This window comes from Hemitrygon akajei, chromosome 19, assembly GCF_048418815.1.
Source record: "Hemitrygon akajei chromosome 19, sHemAka1.3, whole genome shotgun sequence".
NCBI lineage: Eukaryota > Metazoa > Chordata > Chondrichthyes > Myliobatiformes > Dasyatidae > Hemitrygon > Hemitrygon akajei.
The window spans coordinates 23,021,271-23,041,340 of NC_133142.1; the positions used below are offsets into that span (position 1 = coordinate 23,021,271).

Below are 20,070 nucleotides of genomic sequence, written 5' to 3' on the forward strand. Positions count from 1 at the left end.
AGTCACCGATGGTTGAGAGTGTGTTGTAGGATTAGTTATAGAAAAAAATAAACTGTAGATTAATTTAAATAATACCATGGCATTGTATTGGAAATTCCAGAGAGATAGGTAAATCTAGAGGAATTTTGAATAGAGGTTATTAAAATTACGACAGAAATGATTGTGCAAAGAAACTGAACTCTACTGATTGCAAAATCAGTATTCCACCAAAATTGTGAATGAAGTGGGAGATTGAGAGAGTTCTTTACCAGGCTGTTGGAACACAGTGTGCTTTGCCAAAAGGAGTAGTTTAAGTTGCAAACAACTTTGTTTCTGTTGTCTGGGAAAGCTTTGAAGCAGACAAGGAACAATGAAATTAGACTTCAGATTCTGACAGGAATGATCTGGCACAGACTTACAAGCACTGACCCTGATAAACTTTGATGATTTGACTATTTAAGAGATTGATATAAAGTAGTAAATGGCATATGTTTGAAAACATCAGTACTCTTATTGTCTTGAGTTCTGTAATCCAAAAATCTAGTTGGTGAATGAGATGATTCACCAAAAGCTATTCAGAGCCAATCTTAAATTAGTGTAAGTTATCACAGAAAATTGAGTTTTATAGTTGGGTAAATACATCAAAAATATTTAAAATATTTACAGTAATTTTATTATGTGGTGGATACGTGTCCTTGTTAAATGTGCAGTGAACTCTTGACAGAATTTATTACTCTGCTGGTTGTGGATTACAGGAGGAATGGAGGCGAGCTAACCCCTATTGACATCAATGGATCTGGGGTAGAGAGCTTTAAGTTTCTTGGCATCCACATCACTGAGGACCTCACATGGTCTGTACACACCAGCTGTGTGGTGAAAAAGGCACGACAGTGTCTCTTTCACCTCAGACCATTGAGGAAGTTTGGTATGGGCCCCCAAATCCTAAGAACTTTCTACAGGGGCACAATTGAGAGCATCCTGACTGGCTGCATCACTGCCAGGTATGGGAATTGTACCTCCTTTAATCGCAGGATTCTGCGATTAGTGTGGACAGTCCAGTGCATCTGTAGTTGTGAACTTCCCATGATTCAGGACATTTACAAAGACAGGTGTGAGAAAGGGGCCTGAAGGATCACTGGGGACCCAAGTCACCCCAACCACAATCTATTCCAGCTGCTACCATCGGGAAACGGTACCTCAGCATAAAAGCCAGGACCAACAGGCTCCGGGGACAGCTACTTCCACCAGGCCATCAGACTGATTTAACTCGCAGTGGTTTGGGTGTATTTCTATGTTACATTGACTGTTCTATTTATTATAAATTACTATGATTCCACATTACACATTTAGATGGAGACGTAAAGATATTTACTCATGTATGTGAAAGATGTAAAAAATAAAATCAATTCACTTCAATTCAATATATTAGTTCTCAAGGAAGAAGTTAATGCTGATTTCATCAGTTTGAAACTTATAGATGCTACCTTAAATTTTGTATAGAGAAAGTTGCCTCCAGTGCAGGTTTTAAAAAAAACAGATATTCCAGATCAAAACAAGAAGATTTCAGTTTGAGTATGCAGATTGAAGTGGTTAATTCACATTTGCAACATGATTGTTTCTCATTTGCTCCATTGAATAGCTCCTTGGTTATATTTCTTTCTGCCTCTGTTTCAATAGTTTTATATTAAAATGTTGTGGTTCAGTATTGAGAAGGGAGAAAAAGAAAGAGAATGTAGTCATGGAGCATGTTTCCCAAAGTAAAGACGTACCAGAGCACTTTACAACTCATAGAGTACAGATTATAGTCACTTGCATTGAAGAATTGCAATACAAGTTCCCACAAAGACCACTGTAATAATGAGTAGAATATCTGTTTTTGTGTTACTGACCTGGGATAAATACCAAGGATCCCTCACACCCACCCTCGCCTTTTTCAGAATAGTGCTGTAGGATCTTTTAAACCTTGCAAGGGAGAAGACAGGTCTTTGGTTTAACATTTTATTCAATAGGCGGCACCTCCAACAGTGCAGCACTCCCTGCACATTGCTTTGCATGTGTTGGTCTAGATTTGCGAGTAAAGGTTTTTGGCATGGGACTTGCATCTACAACCCTTTGTCTCATACTATAGTATGGTGGTTGTCCACCATGTCCTACAACGACAGGAGAGCTCTGTGGGAGAGTTTTTAAAGTGGAAAAATCATTCCACTCTCTCGACCTCAGAAGTCCTGATCCAGTAGTACAAACAGGCATCACAGACTGGGGTTTTGCTTGATTGCAGTGCTTGACCATGATACAGTATCTTCTGTGTCTTGCCATGACATTTGCTCTCCAGGGAGCATTGCAGAACTGCCTTCTTGGCCATTGGATCTCATCTGCCCAGTCCACTGGAGCTGACTTCACATGCTAGGACAGGCATACTAAAGTGCTGTTAAAATCACATAATTCTATTTTTTTTTTAGACTTTTCCTTAGTATTTTGTTTACCGTGTATTCTGGAGTATAAGCCGACCCCCCCCAATTTCAAGGTTAAGAAAGTGACTTTTTCATGTTACCTTTGTATAAGCTGACCCCTTTTGTAGAGGTTTTTGATTTAACCAGAAAAGATCACAAGATCTCACGTGCCGGCACTCATCTTTGCTGGATCTGGAACCGGGAAATTTGTGAACCAGTACCTGCTTAAGAAAACAGGCCTACACATTGTAGAGCATTATAAGCGAATTCTTAATAAATATATCAGGGAGGGAAATTTTGGATTACGTTCCCAATGGTAAAGAATCCTCTGAAATGTAACCCCCGTGAAACCATTTAGCGCTTATCGTAATCTCATTAAAATATAACACGGGGTGGCAGGATCAGTACGTGTACTCAGTATTGAGTTTGCAACTGCCATGTACAAAAGATTAAAACGAATGCGATATGATGCTGGCTTCAAGCTGAAGGTTGTTGATTTTACTAAAGGAACGAATAATTCTACAGCTGCTAAGAAGTTTAGTGTAAATGAGAGAGAGTGGAGAAAGGCAGAGGACACGCTGAGGGAAATGCCAAAGACGAAATGGTGCAAACCGCAGGAGAACATGCCAGTGGCCAGAACTGGAAGAAAAAGTTTTAGAGTGGGGGAATCACCAGCAATCATCAGGATACATTGTTACCAGAGAAATTATTCGAGTTCAAGCCTTGAAATGGGCCAAAAAATACCGTGTGGTCAGTGAAAATTTCAAAGCTACACGAAGTTGGTGCACCTGATTTATGAATAGACGTGATCTTGTGTTGAGACAAAAAACAAAGATTGCTCAGAAAATTCCTGCGGGGTGTTGCTTACATTCAAGAACGCTGATGGATGGACAAAGCGGATTGCTTAAAGTGGGTTAAAGAGGTGTGGCGCCGACGTCCTGAAGGTTTCAGGAAGGAAAAGTCGCTACTTGTGGGACCTGTTCAAAGCGCACTTGTCAGGTGAGACAAAAGCAGCATTGAAAGCAGAAAATATGGACATTGCAGTCATCCCTGGTGGTTTGATCTCCGTGTTTCAGCCACTAGATGTGAGTTTAAACAAATCATTCAAAGAATTTATGCATTGACAGTGGAATGAATTTGACTCAAAAACAGCCAATAAATACGACCTGTCTTCCGTGTATTTGTTTTTCTAAAGTTGGCAGCCTCTGTATAAGCCGACCCCCTAATTTTAGGACCAAAATGTAGGGCCAAATTCTCGGCTTATACACTGGAATTTACGGTATTTGATAAATGCTGGTTTTAGAGGCCAAGATTTGAAAAATATTTGCAATTTGCTTCAGAAAATTTTTGATGTTTTCTTTCTAATTTATTTTGGCTTCTTACATTTCTTACAGTGTCTTCAGTCTCATATAAATACCTTTCATTTGGGCAAGGCAATAAAATTAAGGGGTAAATAAAGAAATACAGCTAACAGAATTTGATTTATTTTTAGTACTATATTCTTTCTGTCTTACAAATAAATTTGTTTTAATTTCTGGTTAATTTTCTGTTATTTTATATAGCAATTTCCCCTTGGTGGTGATGATGAGATTATGACCTCCACCCTACAGCAATTTGCACAAGTGATTGATGAAGTAAGTATTAACATAGATTATTTCAATGGGGGCTTGAAATGTCAGTGGATTGTACTAATCAAGCAATTTGATATTAATAGAATTCAGCATCAGCTGTCGACATTAATAGCTGTCGAATTTTACAGCAATGATTTAGAAAGTGAGATTCCAATTGTATTTCAATCATAAACAAGGGAAAATCTGCAGGTGCTAGAAATCCAAACAAAATGCTGAAGGAACTCAGCAGGCCAGTCAGCACCTATGGAAAAGAGTACAATCGACATTTCGGGCTGAGACCCTTCAGACAGGACTGGAGAAAAAAAGATGAGTAGATTTAAAAGTTGGGGGGAGGGGAGGGAGAAGCACAAGGTGATGGGTGAAACCAGGACGGGGAGGGGTGAAGTAAAGAGCTGGGGAGTTGATTGGTGAAAGAGATACAGGGCTGTAGAAGGGGGGATCTAATAGGAGAGGACAGAAGGCCATGGAAGAAAAGGAGGGAGGAGCACCAGAGAGAGGTGATGGGCAAGGAAGGATATAGAGGGGGAAAGGGGGATGCAGAATGGTGAAGGGGGGGTCGGCATTACCAGAAGCTTGAGAAATCAGTGTTCATGCCATCAGGTCGGATGCTATCCAGACAGAATGTAAGGTGATGTTCTTCCAACCTGAGTGTGGCCTCATCAGAACAGTAGAGGAGGCCATGCACAGACATATCAGAATGGGATTGGGAAGTAGAATTAAAATGGGTGGCCACGGGGAGATTCTGCTTCTTCTGGTGGACAGAGAGTAGGTGCTCGGCAAAGCAGTCTCCCAATCTGCGTCAGATCTCACCGACATACAGGAGGCCACACCGGGAGCACTGGATGCAGTAAATGACCCCAACAGACTCGGGGGGGGGGGGGGGGGGGGGGGGAGGGGGTGGTGGTGGTGAAGTGTCACCTCACCTGGAAGGACTTTTTGGGGCCCTGAATGGCGGAGGTGTAGGGGCAGGTGTAGCACTTGTTCTGCTTGCCAAGGATAAGTGTCAGGAGGGAGATCTGTGGGGAGGGACGAATGGACAATGGAGTTGTGTAGGGAGCGATCCCTGCGGAAAGTGGGGAGGGAAAGATGTGCTTTGTGGTGAGATCCCTTTGGAGACGGCAAAAGTTAGGGAGACTTGTATGCTGGATGCGGAGGCTGGTTGAGTGGTAGGTGAGGACGAGGAACCCTATCCCAAGAAGATGGGGTAAGAGCAGACGTGCGTGAAATGGAAGAGACGCGGTTGAGGGCAGCATTGATGGTGCAGGAAGGGAATCCCCTTTCTTTGAAAAAGGAGGGCATCTCCTTCGTTTTGGAATGAAAAGCCTCATCCTGAGAGCAGATGTGGCGAAGACAGAGGAATTGAGAAAAGGGATGGCGTTTTTACAAGTAACAGGGTGAGAAGAGATTTAGTCCAGATCGCTCTGAGAGTCCGTGGGTTTATAATAGACATCAGTAGATAAGCTGTCTCCAGAGATAGAGACAGAGAGATCATGAAAGGGGAGGGAGGTGCTGGAAATGGCCTCCTGTATATCGGTGAGACCCGATACAATTTGGGAGACCACTTTGCCGAGCACCTATGCTCTGTCCGCCAGATTAAGCAGGATCTCCCGGTGTTAATTCCACTTCCCATTCTGTTTCTGATATGTTTATCCATGACCACCTCCCCTGACGTGATGAGGCCGCATTCAGGTTGGAGGGACAACAGCTTGTATTCTGACTGGGTAGCCTCCAATGTGATGTCATGAACATCGATTTCTCAAACTTTCGGTATTGCCCCCCCCCCCCACCTCTCCTACAGCGTTCCCCATTTCCCTTTCCCTTGCCTGCATGTTGTCTCCCTCTGTGCTCCTTCCCCCTTTTGTCTTTCATGGCCTTCTGTCCTCTCCTATTAGATTGTTTGAGATGTGTCTATTTTAATGCAAGGAGTATTTTGATGAGCTTAGAGCATGGATCAGTACTTGGAGCTATGATGTTTAGCCATTACAGAGACTTGGATGGATTAGGGGCAGGAATGGTTACTTCGAGTGCCAGGCTTTACATGTTTCAGAAAGGACAGGGAGGGAGGCAAAAGAGGTGGGGGCGTGGCACTGTTGATCAAAGATAGTGTCATGGTTGCAAAGAAAGAGGAAGACATGGAGGGATTGTCTACGGAATCTCTGTGGGTGGAAGTTAGGAACAGGAAGGGTTCAATAACTCTACTGGGAGTTTTTTTATAGAACACCCAATAGTAACAGGGACATCGAGGAGCAGGTAGGGAGACAGATTCTGGGAAGGTATAATAATAACAAGGTTGTTGTGGTGGGAGATTTTAATTTCCCGAATATCGATTGGCATGTCCCTAGAGCGAGGGGTTTAGAGGGGGTGGAGTTTGTTAGGTGTGTTCAGGAAGGTTTCTTGACACAATATGTAGATAAGCCTACAAGAGGAGAGGCTGTACTTGATCTGGTATTGGGAAATGAACCTGGTCAGGTGTCAGATCTCTCAGTGGGAGAGCATTTTGGAGATATTGATCACAATTCTATCTCCTTTACAATAGCATTGGAGAGGGATAGGAACAGACAATTTAGGAAAGCGTTTAATTGGATTAAGGGGAAATATGAGGCTATCAGACAGGAACTTGGAAGCATAAATTGGGAACAGATGTTCTCAGGGAAATGTACGGAATAAATGTGGCAAATGTTCAGGGGATATTTGCGTTGAGTTCTGCATGGGCACATTCCAGTGAGACAGGGTACAGGAACCGTGGTGTACAAAGGCTGTTGTAACCTAGTCAAGAAGAAAAGCTTATGAAAGGTTCAGAAAGCTAGGTAATGATAGAAATCTAGAATATTATAAGGATAGCAGGAAGAAGCTTAAGAAAGAAATTAGGAGAGCCAGAAGGGGCCATGAGAAGGCCTTGGCAGACAGGATTAAGGAAAACCCCAAGGCATTCTACAAGTATGTGAAGAGCAAGAGGATAAGACATGAAAGAATGAGACCAATCTAGTGTGACAGTGGAAAAGTGTGTATGGAGATAGCAGAGGTACTTAATGAGTACTTTGCTTCAGTATTCACTACAGAAAAGGATTTTGCAATTGTAGGGATGACTTACAGTGGACTGAAAAGTTTGAACATGTAGATATTAAGAAAGAGGATATGCTGGAGCTTTTGGAAAGCATTAAGTTGGATTAAGTCACCAGGACCGGACGAGATGTACCCCTGGCTACTGTGGGAAGCGAAGGAGGAGATTGCTGAGCCTCTGGTGATGATCTTTGCATCATCAATGAGGACGGGAGAGGTTCTGGAAAATCGGAGGGTGGTGGATGTTGTTCCTTATTCAAAAAAGGGAGTAGAGATAGCCCAGGAAATTATAGACCAGTGAGTCTTACTTCAGTAGTTGGTAAGTTGATGGAGAAGATCGTGAGAGGCAGGATTTATGAACATTTGGAGAGGCATAATATGATTAGGAATAGTCAGCATGGCTTTATGAAGGGCAGGTCATGCCTTATGAGCCTGATTGAATTTTTTGAGGATGTGACTAAACACATTGATGAAGGTAGAGCAGTAGATGTAGTGTATATGGCTTTCAGCAAGGCATTTGATAAGGTATCCCATGCAAGGCTTATTGAGAAAGTAAGGAGGCATGGGATCCAAGGAGACATTGCTTTGTGGATCCAAAACTGGCTTGCCCACTGAAGGCAAAGAGTGGTTGTAGATGGATCACATTCTGCATGGAGGTCGGTGACCAGTGGTATGCCTCAGGGATCTGTTCTGGGACCCCTACTCTTTGTGATTTTTATAAATGACCTGGATGAGGAAGTGGAGGTATGGGTTAATAAATTTGTTAATGACACAAAGGTTGGGGGTGTTGTGGATAGTGTGGAGAGCTGTCAGAGGTTACAGCGGGACAACAATAGGATGCAAAACTGGGCTGAGAAGTGGCAGATGGAGTTCAACCCAGATAAGTGTGAGGTGGTTCATTTTGGTAGGTCAAATATGATGGCAGAATATAGTATTAATGGTAAAACTCTTGGCAGTGTGGAGGATCAGAGGGATCTTGGGGTCCGAAGTCCATAGGACACTCAAAGCTGCTACGCAGGCTGACTCTGTGGTTAAGACAGCATATGGTGCTTTGGCCTTCATCAATTGTGGGATTGAGTTTAGGAGCCGAGAGGTAATGTTGCAGCAATGTAGGGCCCTGGTCAGATCCCACTTGGAGTACTGTGCTCAGTTCTGGTCGCCTCACTACAGGAAGGACATGGAAACCATAGAAAGTGTGCAGAGGAGATTTACAAGGATGTTGCCTGGATTGGGGAGCATGCCTTATGAGAATAGGTTGAGTGAACTCAGCCTTTTTAAAATATGCTAAATGCTAAAATACTGAATAAGTTTGAGTATTGTGATTACAAGGCTGCTTCCATAGAGTTTTTACAGATCTTTTCAGTTCTAAGTATACATCGATAGTAGACTTAAACACAAGGGACATATTAAAGAAGTTTGCATATGATGAAAAGGTTGGCCATACTGAAATATTGGTTCTGAGGAGGAAAGCTTCAAACTGTAGGTAGAAAAGAGGCAAATGTAATGCAGTTAGTAAACTGCATTAACTCATTTGAGGGAAGAGGCAATGAGCCATGGGAGGAAGCTGGAAGATGTGGAAGACAAGAGGAACCCACAAATCCTTAAAAGTAGCAAGATTGATAAAAGAGTTTATGTATTTGAGATGTTTATCAAGAGTAGGGTGATCATCTTAGAACTGTATATGACAACTGCAGTTTCAGCTCTCCTTACATCAGATGGGATCCCAAAGGTATTTGTGAACATTAGTTAAAGTTAAGGTCTGTCCCAAGCCTTATTGGCTCATCAGGCCAGTGCTTATGCTGGTTTCCGTGGCGTGAAGTGACTGAGAGTAAGAGACCCCCCCCCCCTCCCCCCGGATAGGATGCCAGTCTATTGCGAGATTAACCCCCAGCATTTTGCTGGTACCCATTTTCAGCTGGGTGGACTGGAGCAATGTGTGGTTAAGTACCTTGCTCAAGGACACCACACGCTGCCTCAGCTGGGGCTCGAACTCACGACCTCAGATTGCTAGTCCAATGCCTTAACCACTTGGCCACGCACCACACACATTTGTGAACATGCTGCAGGTTAAAAAAATCGGCTCTTACTTGCTCTCTACTATAGAAGTAGTGCCTGAAGATGGGATTTGGCTGGGCAGTGATTTTTAACACAAGCCTGGCATAAAATTTCATTGTAACTGAGTCTTCGTGATGGTGTTATATTTTTTTCTTGAAGTAGGAAAAATCTTAACTTCTTTCTTCTTTGTTTCTTCACCTTATATCAAATTTCTGATCTCGGTTCAAATTAGGGCACTTTGCAGTGTTTAAGCTCAGTTGTCATTCTGTATGTTAAAGTCAAAGGATGTGGTCAGTGTGATTTGTAGATTTGGCACTCAGCACAACTGATATCAGTCAGTATACTCAAGGCTGGGAAAATTCAGTTCTTGGAGGGAAGTAACATAAATTCACATTAAAGCAATAAAGAAATGTGCCTCAGCTGGTAGCAGAATTATCAGGGACTGCAATTTAGAATTTATTGTTATATTTTGTCTGTATTCAGCAGATGACTTGAAACTTTCTAATGTTTGTTTAATTAGCATGGAAAGCTAAGTATAAGGACGTTTTCAGATTTATTTACTTCTTTTCTAGAAAATGTATTTTCTTGTTGTCTTCTAGCTCAGTTCCTGCCATGCTGTTCTTTCAACACAACTAGCAGATGCCATGATGTTCCCCATTACACAATTTAAGGAAAAAGATCTAAAAGGTATGAAAATTGTACATATTCTATTCAACAGTAATAATTATCTTCTGCTATTATCTGGTTATGTGCCTAAGTAAATATGTAAGTGTTTACAAGTAGAATGTTTCTGTGGATTCTGAATGTGGATGTTTCATTAGGGCTATCAAGTCCATGATCATTTGGAAAAAATGGAATAGAAATAAGATAGATGTGCAGTGTGATTTATAGTTGTTTAACCCTGAAAGACCTTGTATTTCACAATACAGCACCTCTTCAGTGCCACATTGAACATGTGGAGTTTCAACCCATGAATTAATGATTATAAAATAGAGATATTACGATATTAGCAATGTAATACTTACTGAATAGAAATGAAAGCAATCGAGTTATGATTAATTCCTTTCATCAGTAACTTTTCCTTTGTTTACAGAAATGTTAACCCTGAACGAAGTCTTTGCTATAGCTAGTCATGGTGAGTGTCATTTTAGTTATAAACACCTTGACTTTAAAAAAATATCCATAACAAAGATCTTTTTACACTGAGTACTCAGCATTAACTTGAGTAACTGTGCTCATGTAGAAACCCTCAAACCCCCACCCCTGATCTACAAGCAACCCTGTCCACCATGCCCCACAACCTAACTTTGATAGTCCTGGGCATTTCCATTCTCCGCCTCCCCCATACAAACAACCCACCCCCAACCAATCTGCCTCTCTAGCCTATTTGTTCAGGAAGTGTACTGTTTCTGAATTTTGTGCATAATTTGTGGTGACCTATAAATTACCCAAGATATCTGATAAATGAGGTGGTTGGAAAAAATAGATAGATCAAATTTTTAAGAGTGTAAACCTTTTGAGACTGTATCATGTTTACTGTGGGATTAACACAGGCTACATTGTAACTGTTCATTAGGACAAGATGGCCATAGTTTTCTATTAACAGAAAATTACTTTTTTTGCCTTTTATATATTCCTAAATATATAGGAGCACTGAAAATGGCTGCTTTTGTCATCATAATGGTACTTAAAAGTAAATAGCTCAGGAGTAATTTATGAACAAAATGTGCACATGAATTAGAATGAGGCTTTTTGCTTACATATTTTATTTGTAATCACTAATTTATCATTGTAGTTAGAAACGACCTCACCTGTAGCTGGGTAACTGTCAAGAGAGAGAAAGAGAATAGCTGAACAGTGCAGAGTACCATCTTTCACTGTGCTTTGGGTGCTGTTAGGGGGAGATGGTGGCCTACCAGGGAAAAGCTGCAGTCTCTGCAAACTCAGGCACTCAGTCTGGCTCAGTGGCTCAGAAGGGAGGAGAAGGTTCAAGGTACATTTCTTATCAAAGTGTGTATGCAATATACAACTCTGAGATTCGTCTTCTCCAGACAGCCACGAAACAAAGAAAACCATGGAGCCGTTCAAAGATGAGCATCAACCTCTCCACGCACACAAAAATAACAAATTGGGCAAACGGCAACAAGAATAGCAGCACCTCTCCAGCCACGCAAAAAAACAAATCATGCTAACAACGACAAGAACGAGGGAAAACACTATGTAAAAACATAAAATCGAAAAAAAAGTCCAATGAAAACACAGTTGAATTACAGTCCAATCCACAAACCGCAGACCCAGAACTTCGGCACCATCCTTCGGCAGAATTGAGGGACTCAGAGACCATTTGAATACAGGGACCTTCCCTCAGGAGCAGCGAGAGAGAGAAAGAGAGCGAGAGGCCATCACAAGCAGACATATTCTTCTGGCAGCAGCGAGCGAGACACTGGTAGATGGTGCTGAACACTCGCTTTGATGTTTCAATCTTCCTCAACACTTTAACTGGCGAGAATTGAAGTCGATTGTGGGCTCAAACCCGGTCTCTAAGCTTCTTGGCCTCGAGGCCACTGCCTTTCAGAATCTTCTCTGAGACAGCAAAGTGTAGATCACTCAATCAGCCTGAAAACACACCATTAAACTGTAGAGGAGGGGAGAGGTGGTGAGGGGGATTTAGGGAATAGATGAGATATTCTGTAGACGTGAAAGAGACTCATGAATGCTATGTTGCTCACCAAGCGGCAGAGTCAGAGTGTCTTAGATTGCATTCACAGCATTCTTAAGGGGAGGTGAACAGCCGGAAGTCTTGGTACATATTGGTACCAACAGCATAAGTAGAAAAAGGGATGAGGTCCTGAAGAGTGACTATGTGGGCTAGATAGGAAACTAAAAAGCAGGATCTCGTGTGGTAATCTCTGGATTGTTGCCTGTGTTACACACCAACGATGGTAAAAATAGGAAGATATGGCAGCTAAGTATGTGGTTGAAGTATGGGTTTAGGGGACAGGGTTTCAGATTTGTGAATCATTGGGATCTCTTCTGGGGAAGGTATGACCTATACAAAAGGGACGGGTTACACCTGAGCTCAAGGGGGGCTTGGCTGTGGATAGGGTATAAGTGTAGTTAATTGGATAGGTTCAAATGGGTCTACTTTAATGTAAGAAGTATCAAGAACAAGGGTGATGAACCTAGAGCTTGAATCAGTACATAGAAATATAATATTATTGCCAATACAGAGATTTAGCTGTCGCAAGGGGCAGAAGGAATGAAAAAGAGATGGAGAATGGTATTGCTAATTTGGAATAGCAACACAGCTGCAGAAAGGGAGGACATTAGAGAGATTGTCTACTGAGTAGGTGTGGCTGGAAGTCACGAACAGGAAGGGAGCAATCATTCTATTGGGTGTATTCCAAAGACCCCTCAATGGCATCAGAAAGTAGAGTGTGAAGCAGATTTTGGAAAGATGCAAAAAATAACAGGGTTTGTTGTCATGGGTGACTTCAACTTCCCTAATATTGATTGGCATCTCCTTCAGATGGGACAGAATTTGTTAGGTGTGTCCAATATGAATTCCTGAGACAATATGTGGAGAGGTTACACTGGATTTGGTACTAGGCAATGAACCTGGTTTGGTGACAGTTCTCTTCGTGGGAAGTGAGAGAAGGGGTTGCTGCGCTATGACATTTACATCTTCACTGACTGCAGGAGTAGTACCAGAAGAGTGGAGGGTGACAAAAGTTATTCCTTTGTTCAGGAAAGTTAATAGGGATAACCCTAAGAATTACAGACCAGTGAATCTTGCATCAGTGGTGGCCAAACTATTGGAGAGGATTCTTAGAGACAGGATTTATGAGCATTTAGAAAAGCATAGTTTGATTGGTGATAGCATGCCTTTGTGAGGGGCAGTTCATGGCTCACGAGACTGATTGAATTCTTTAAGGTGATGACAAAACAAATTGATGAAGTGGAGCAGTGAATATGGTATATATGGATTTTAGCCAGGTGTTCAACAAGGTTCACCATGGTAGGCTCAAAAGTCAGGAGGCAAGGGATCCAGGGAAACTTGGCTGCATGGATTCAGAATCGGCTCTACCACAGAAGGTGGTATACGGTATATTCTGCATGGAGGTGTTCCACTGGGACCTATTCTGGGACCCCTGCTCTTTGTGATTTTTATAAATGACTTGGATGAGGAAATGGAAGGGTGGTTTAGTGTAACATGAAGGTTGGTGGTGTGTGGATAGTGTAGAGGCTTGTTCTGGGCTATGACACGGCACTGATAAGATGCATAGCTGGGCTGAGAAGTAGCAGATTGAGCTCAAACTGGAAAAGTATGAAATTAATTACTTTGGAAGGTCGAACTTGAAGGCAAAGTACAAGGTTAATGGCAGGATTCATAGCAGTGTGGAGGAACAGTAGGTCCACATCCATAGATCCCTTAAAATTACCATACATGTTGATAGGATGATTTAGAAGATGTATGGTGTGTTGGCCTTCATTAGTTGGGGGATGATTTTTTTTTTACGTAGGGAGTGGTAAGCTTATGGACCAAACTGCCTGGGTGATGCTAGAGGCAGATACTTAAGATTTAAGAGACTTTTGGCTAGACACATGGATGAAAGAAAACTGGAGGACTATGTGGGAAGGAAGCATTAGATTAATGTTGGAGTAGGTTAAAATTTTGGCACAACATCATGAGTCTGTATTGTGCTGTACTATTCAATGTTCTATGTTTACCCCACAGATCATGACCTGGCTATTAACAAATACAGTAGGTTATCCAAGCGGAGGGAGAATGAAAAGGTTTGTGTTGTTTCTTTTGCTTTCCATTCCAAGTTTAAAACATTATTTTCTATATTCAGCTGCATCATTCATGGCAGCCATATTTTTAAAAGAAATTTCAGCATTGCTAATTGAAAATCTTTGTTATAATAGTTAGCTGAGCTCACTGTAGTTGTAAGATATTTAAATGCCTTCATTGGTGGCTGTTGATGATATTCATTCTGTATTAGTCAGTGTGTTTGCAGTTTAATAAATGTGGTTTGTTTTAAACATTTTTTTTCATAACAGATAAAAATGGAAATAACCGAAGACTTGTACACATCTAGAAAAAAACAGCACCAAACCATGATGCACTACTTTAGTGCCCTGAACACTTTACAGTACAAGAAAAAGATTGCACTTCTAGAACCTCTCCTTGGCTATATGCAAGCTCAGGTATGTTAGCACAAAATTGAAATTATTATTTTGATTACAGGTTTTCCCCTCTATCCGAAGGTAGAACGTTCCTATGAAACCGTTTGTAAGCTGAAATGTCATAAAGCGAAGAAGCAATTACCATTAATTTATATGGGAAAAATTTCTGAGTGTTCCCAGACCCAATAAATAACCTACCAAATAACACATAAAACCTAAAATAACATGAACATATAGTAAAAGCAGGAATGATATGATAAATATACAGCCTGTATAAAACAGAAATATTGTATGTACGATGTAGTTTCACTTATCAAAATCGGGAAGACAGCGAGCCAAAATCGATGTAGAGAAAAAAAAATCGGCTCGTACACGTATGCGTGCACAACTGTCCGCACAAGGCTTCATGGTCATGGTAATCTTTCTCGGGGTAACACACGTATAAAGCGGGCGTCTTTTTATCGTAAAAGCGAAAATCCTCTTTTGGTTAGCAAAAACAGGTACTAATGTAGGTCTTTTGTAACAGCGAGCCGTCATAAAACGAACGTTGGAAAAACGGGGGCCACCTGTATTGTCCCTCCTTAAGTTGCTAACTTTCCAAATGAAATCATGGGTTTCTTAGCATGTTTGGTTTCACTTTAAAAAAAAATTACAATTAAAGCAACAGCCAGTTCAGGTGACCATAAGTCATATTTGTCATCTGATGTCTCATTTGAGTGGTTCAGAGTTGAGGGTAATTTGGTTCATATACTCAGATTCTGGATTTCCTCCTTTTCGTGTGTTGGAGCAATGATACATGGAACACCAATGTCAAATGATAGCTCCACAGAAAAATTATGATCTGCAGCATGGTTTGTGTACTCAAAATGTTGTGTTATGTTGCAATCCAAATAGGGATGACAGGTACACTTACTTTATTTAAACTGCCATCACTCTGCTGTGCAGTAAAGAAAGGGCTTCACCCTGTAATGGCACAGCTTCCTACACTAGCAAGACCGCAGTGGTACACATGGCTACTCTGGAAGAGAAGAAGTGCAATGAGAGCACCAGAATTCTCAGAGTTTTTAAAGTTCTGAGATATGTGCTAGGAAGGAAAGCTCATGTACAAAGCAGCGATGTTGGGAGAATATCGAGACCTCCAGGCATGTGAAATTATAGCAGTATAAATTCATCCCTTTAATGTTGACTCTCGAATGCATAGTACACTGACCATCCTATCCATCTTCCTTTAAATATTGGATTCCTGTCCCCTCCCCAAAGCCCCTGCCATACATATTGAAGCCTATGCAGGTACAATGATATGCTTGCTTGTTTTTTATTATCCTTTTCTTCCATCGAGGCAGAAGCTGTCAGGAGTAAGAGAGCGATTAAACTATATAGTAAGGGTAGGTTGCCTTGGTGCAATGTCCCCTGGAGTGCACTCGAAGGCTTCTCATTGGTAGATGGACTACTGAGTCATCAATTAAATTAATCTGTTGATAGTTTGTTCAATATACACACTTTGCTGGTTTGAGCATGGTCTGTGTATATGGATAGGTATGTGAGTATTCTCAGGATGGAATTCGTGTGAAATACCTAGTTGTGAGCTAAGCATCCTTTAAATGATGCTGTGGCACGCAATTGATTGTGTTCATTATTCTTCGTTTGTGACAGTCAAACAAGACTTGTTTTCTGAATCTGGGAGCCAAGATTTATGTTGGGGAGATTTCAGACATGTGTTGCATGATGTCTCATTTTACTGGGTGCTTGTCTGACACTTGGAAATGCTGGATGTGGTAGCAACAGTCCTGACCAGAGGTGCCTGGTTCAATTCCGTGACTGGTTTAATTTAACCCTGATAAGTGCTAATAGATTTTACTCAGGGTTACAGCAATTCTGGATCACAGCACTGCAAAAGTCACCACCGTGTACCCTGTCCTATACAATGGGGCTCTAAGCTTCTCTGCGCTACACTGACGTTTTCCCTTTCTTGTCAAGAACATTGTCAGAGCTCCTTGTTTACTATCAAAATTGTTGGGTTGGTCATAAACATTGTGGCTATATATGATTCTGTAGTTCAACACGAGTGATGAGTGTGGAATAAATTTGACTTGGATCCAGTGTCAAGTTCTGAAAATGGTGAATTTATGTCCTGGAAGATGGTGGAAACTGTATCATGAGAAACATTAAAGTGGTGTTGAATTAATATATATTTGACGGGTCAATTAAGTGAGAAATATAGGAGAAGCGGCACTGAGGCGGAATTGAGGAAGATCAGCCATGATTCATATTAAATGGCTGGGCAGCCCTGAAGGGCCTTATGACTTATTCCTGTTCTTACTTAATTGTGTTCTTCCTATAATTTGGTAATAAGATTTAAAAAAAACCAAAAATATTTATTATATTTTCAGTTTGACAATTTTTCTTAAATGCACTAATTTATTATAATTGTTTTTAGATAAACTTTTTTAAGATGGGTTCTGAGCACATGACCCAGCAGCTGGAAGAATTTCTGACAAATATTGGCACTAGTGTGCAGGGGTAAGTAATTGTTTCCTCTTGTAATAGCTCCATTTACTAATCATATTTCTGCTGTACCATTACTGATTTTGTATTTGCTAAGATTCTTCCAGCTGGTTAATCAATTTTCTGCTTGAGTTAGTAAAAAAATGAGGAATATAACACTTGAAAGTGGTGATGCTTGCTGCAGAACTGAAAATACTGCTCAGAAGAATGCAGCAATCTCTGAGCTGCTGCTGATTTTACTTTTCCCAGTGTTAATACCAAGTAGCAGTGATGCCCCAAAGCTGATGCCCTGTGGTATGCCCAGTAAGGCTGTGTAGCAACTTACTAATTGAATTCTTTTCACTGAAGCAAACTAAGAATTAAAAATACCACGTAACTAGTATAAAATAGTTAAAAGCAACCAAAATAAGAATTAAGCCATACAAATGAAATTAAGGTTAAAGGTGAAATCTAAATTTCAAATACAAACTTGCTCTATTCAGCAAATCCTGGTGAGCATTGGGCTAGACTGTGATTATGTTAGATGTTGTAAAATCTGTTTTAGGTTTATGTGTAAACTGGCATTTGGTACTCTCCAGATGACATTTGTTTTTTTTTGAGGTATAGATTCGTAAGAAAAAGGAAAAGAAATATAATAGGTTACTTAAACCAGAGAAAGCAAGTGAATCTGGAGCTTCAGGACACTTTTGTGGTCTGATAATCTGGATTTGAGCAGTTATTTGGAGAACAATTTGTGATACAGTGGCATGCAAAAGTTTTGGGCACCCCTGGTCAAAATTTCTGTTAATGTGAATAGCTAAGCAAGTAAAAGATGACCTGATTTCCAAAAGGCATAAAGTTAAAGATGACATATTTCTTTAATATTTTAAGCAAGATTACTTTTTTATTTCCATCTTTTACAGTTTCAAAATAACAAAAAAGGAAAAGGGCCCAAAGCAAAAGTTTGGGCACCCTGCATGATCAGTACTTAGTAACACCCCTTTTGGCAAGTACCACAGCTTGTAAATGCTCTCTGTAGCCAGCTAAGAGTCTTTCAATTCTTTTGGGGGGATCTTCGCCCATTCTTCCTTGCAGAAGGCTTCTAGTTCTGTGAGATTCTTGGGCCGTCTTGCAAGCACTGCTCTTTTAAGGTCTATCCACAGATGTTCAATGATGTTTAGGTCAGGGGACTGTGAGGGCCATGGCAAAACCTTCAGCTTGCACCTCTTGAGGTAGTCCATTGTGGATTTTGAGGTGTGTTTAGGATCATTATCCTGTTGTAGAAGCCATCCTCTTTTCTTCTTCAGCTTTTTTAAAGGCGGTGTGATGATTGCTTCCAGAATTGGCTGGTATTTAATTGAATTAATTCTTCTCTCTTCCGGTAAAATGTTCCCCGTGCCACTGACTGCAACAAACCCAAAGTGTGATCGATCCACCTCCATGCTTAACAGTTGGGGAAGTGTTCTTTTCATGAAATTCTGCACCCTTTTTTCTCCAAACATACCTTTGCTCAACGTGACCAAAAAGTTCAGTTTTAACTTCATCAGTCCACAGGACTTGTTTCCAAAATGCATCAGGCTTGTTTAGATGTTCCTTTGCAAACTTCTGATGCTGAATTTTGTGGTGAGGACGCAAGAAAGGTTTTCTTCTGATGACTCTTCCGTGAAGATCATATTTGTGCAGGTATTGCTGCACAGTAGAACAGTGCACCGCCACTCCAGAGTCTGCTAAATCTTCCTGAAGGTCCTTTACAGTCAAAGTGGGTTTTGATTTGCCTTTCTAGCAATCCTACGAGCAGTTCTCTCTGAAAGTTTTCTTGGTCTTCCAGACCTCAACTTGACCTCCACTGTTCCTGTTAACTGCCATTTCTTAATCACCTTACGGATTGATGAAACGGCTACCTGAAAATGCTTTGCTATCTTTTTATAGCCTTCTCCTGCTTTGTGGGCATCATTTATTTTAGTTTTCAGAGTGCTAGGCAGCTGCTTAGAGGAACCCATGACTGCTGATATTTGGGACAGGGTTTGAGGAGTCAGGGTATTTATAAAGCTTTGAAATTTGCATCATCTGGCCTTTCCTAATGATGACCATGAACAAGCCATAGCCCTAACAAGCTAATTAAGGTCTGAGACCTTGGTAGAAGTTATCTAAGAGCTCAAATCTCTTGGGGTGCTCCTTTCCTTTTTTTTTCACTCTAAAATTGTACAAAACAAAAATAATACACTAATCTTGCTTAAAATGTTGAAAAGAATGTTTCATCTTTAACTTTATGACTTTTGGATATCAGTTCATCTTCTACTCACTTAACTATTCACAGTAACAGAAATTTTGACCGGGGGTGCCCAAACTTTAATATTTGGGCACTGTAAATTTTTGTAACCAGTATATTTACACTAATAATAATTTCTGATTATGATCTTAGCAGTGTACTTAGATGCTGATTATCTAATTTTGTGTGGATTTCAACAGAATTCCTAATGCTTAAATCACCAATGTTTAATGCTTTTTTAGTGTCCGAAGGGAGATGGAGACAGAACAGGAAATAATGAATCAGACTATTCAGGACTTGGAAGCAGCCAGTGATTGTTTGTATGTTCCTGAGCCAGATACAAAAATATTCAATGTTAACAGAAACCTAACTAGAAAATCTGGATATATGAATACAAGAAAGTAAGTATCAAATTGAAAGATGGAATTGTTTTCTTGAGTTCTCATGAAGAAGCAATCACAGTTTGTGAAGGATCCATATCCTTTTATGTTTTTGTTTTAGGCAATATTCCAAGCTGATTTACATTGAATTGATTGCTTTTTTTCCCCCCTCAAGCACATTTCGGGTGCCAAATACTGACTGTAAATGGCAAGGGCCTTAAGAATTGACGTGCAGCAAGACCTTGAGGGCAAATTTTGCCTAGTGTGTAGTGTATGTAGGTGACAACAGGGCTTCACTTGCAGATGAGCTCAATGCCTTCTCTGCTTATTTGACCAACAAAACATGGAGGAACCATCACAAACTCCCTAAGCCCCCAATGACCCTGTAATTTCAGTCTCTGAGGTTGACATGCAAGCAGCCTCCAGGAGGGTGAACACATGAAAACCATTCAGCCCAGATATGTACCTGGCCAAGTACTAAAGACCTGTGCTGGAGTGCTCACTGAGTGCTTCTCCAATCTGAGGTACCCACTTGCTTTAAGCAGACATCACTTACACTCTTGCCTAAGAAG

General features: G+C 40.9%; 1 protein-coding gene across 3 annotated transcripts in view; it reads left to right on the plus strand.

Moving 5' to 3' along the window:
* Window positions 1–20,070, plus strand: part of appl1 (adaptor protein, phosphotyrosine interaction, PH domain and leucine zipper containing 1) — a 59,805-nt gene that overhangs the window by 8,911 nt on the left and 30,824 nt on the right. For all 3 annotated transcript variants that reach the window (XM_073072238.1, XM_073072237.1, XM_073072240.1), the window contains 7 exons: window positions 3,992–4,063; window positions 9,775–9,862; window positions 10,269–10,310; window positions 13,914–13,972; window positions 14,240–14,386; window positions 16,803–16,885; window positions 19,361–19,519. In XM_073072238.1, coding sequence (XP_072928339.1) covers window positions 3,992–4,063; window positions 9,775–9,862; window positions 10,269–10,310; window positions 13,914–13,972; window positions 14,240–14,386; window positions 16,803–16,885; window positions 19,361–19,519 — 650 coding nt within the window. The remainder of the gene's footprint in view (window positions 1–3,991; window positions 4,064–9,774; window positions 9,863–10,268; window positions 10,311–13,913; window positions 13,973–14,239; window positions 14,387–16,802; window positions 16,886–19,360; window positions 19,520–20,070) is intronic.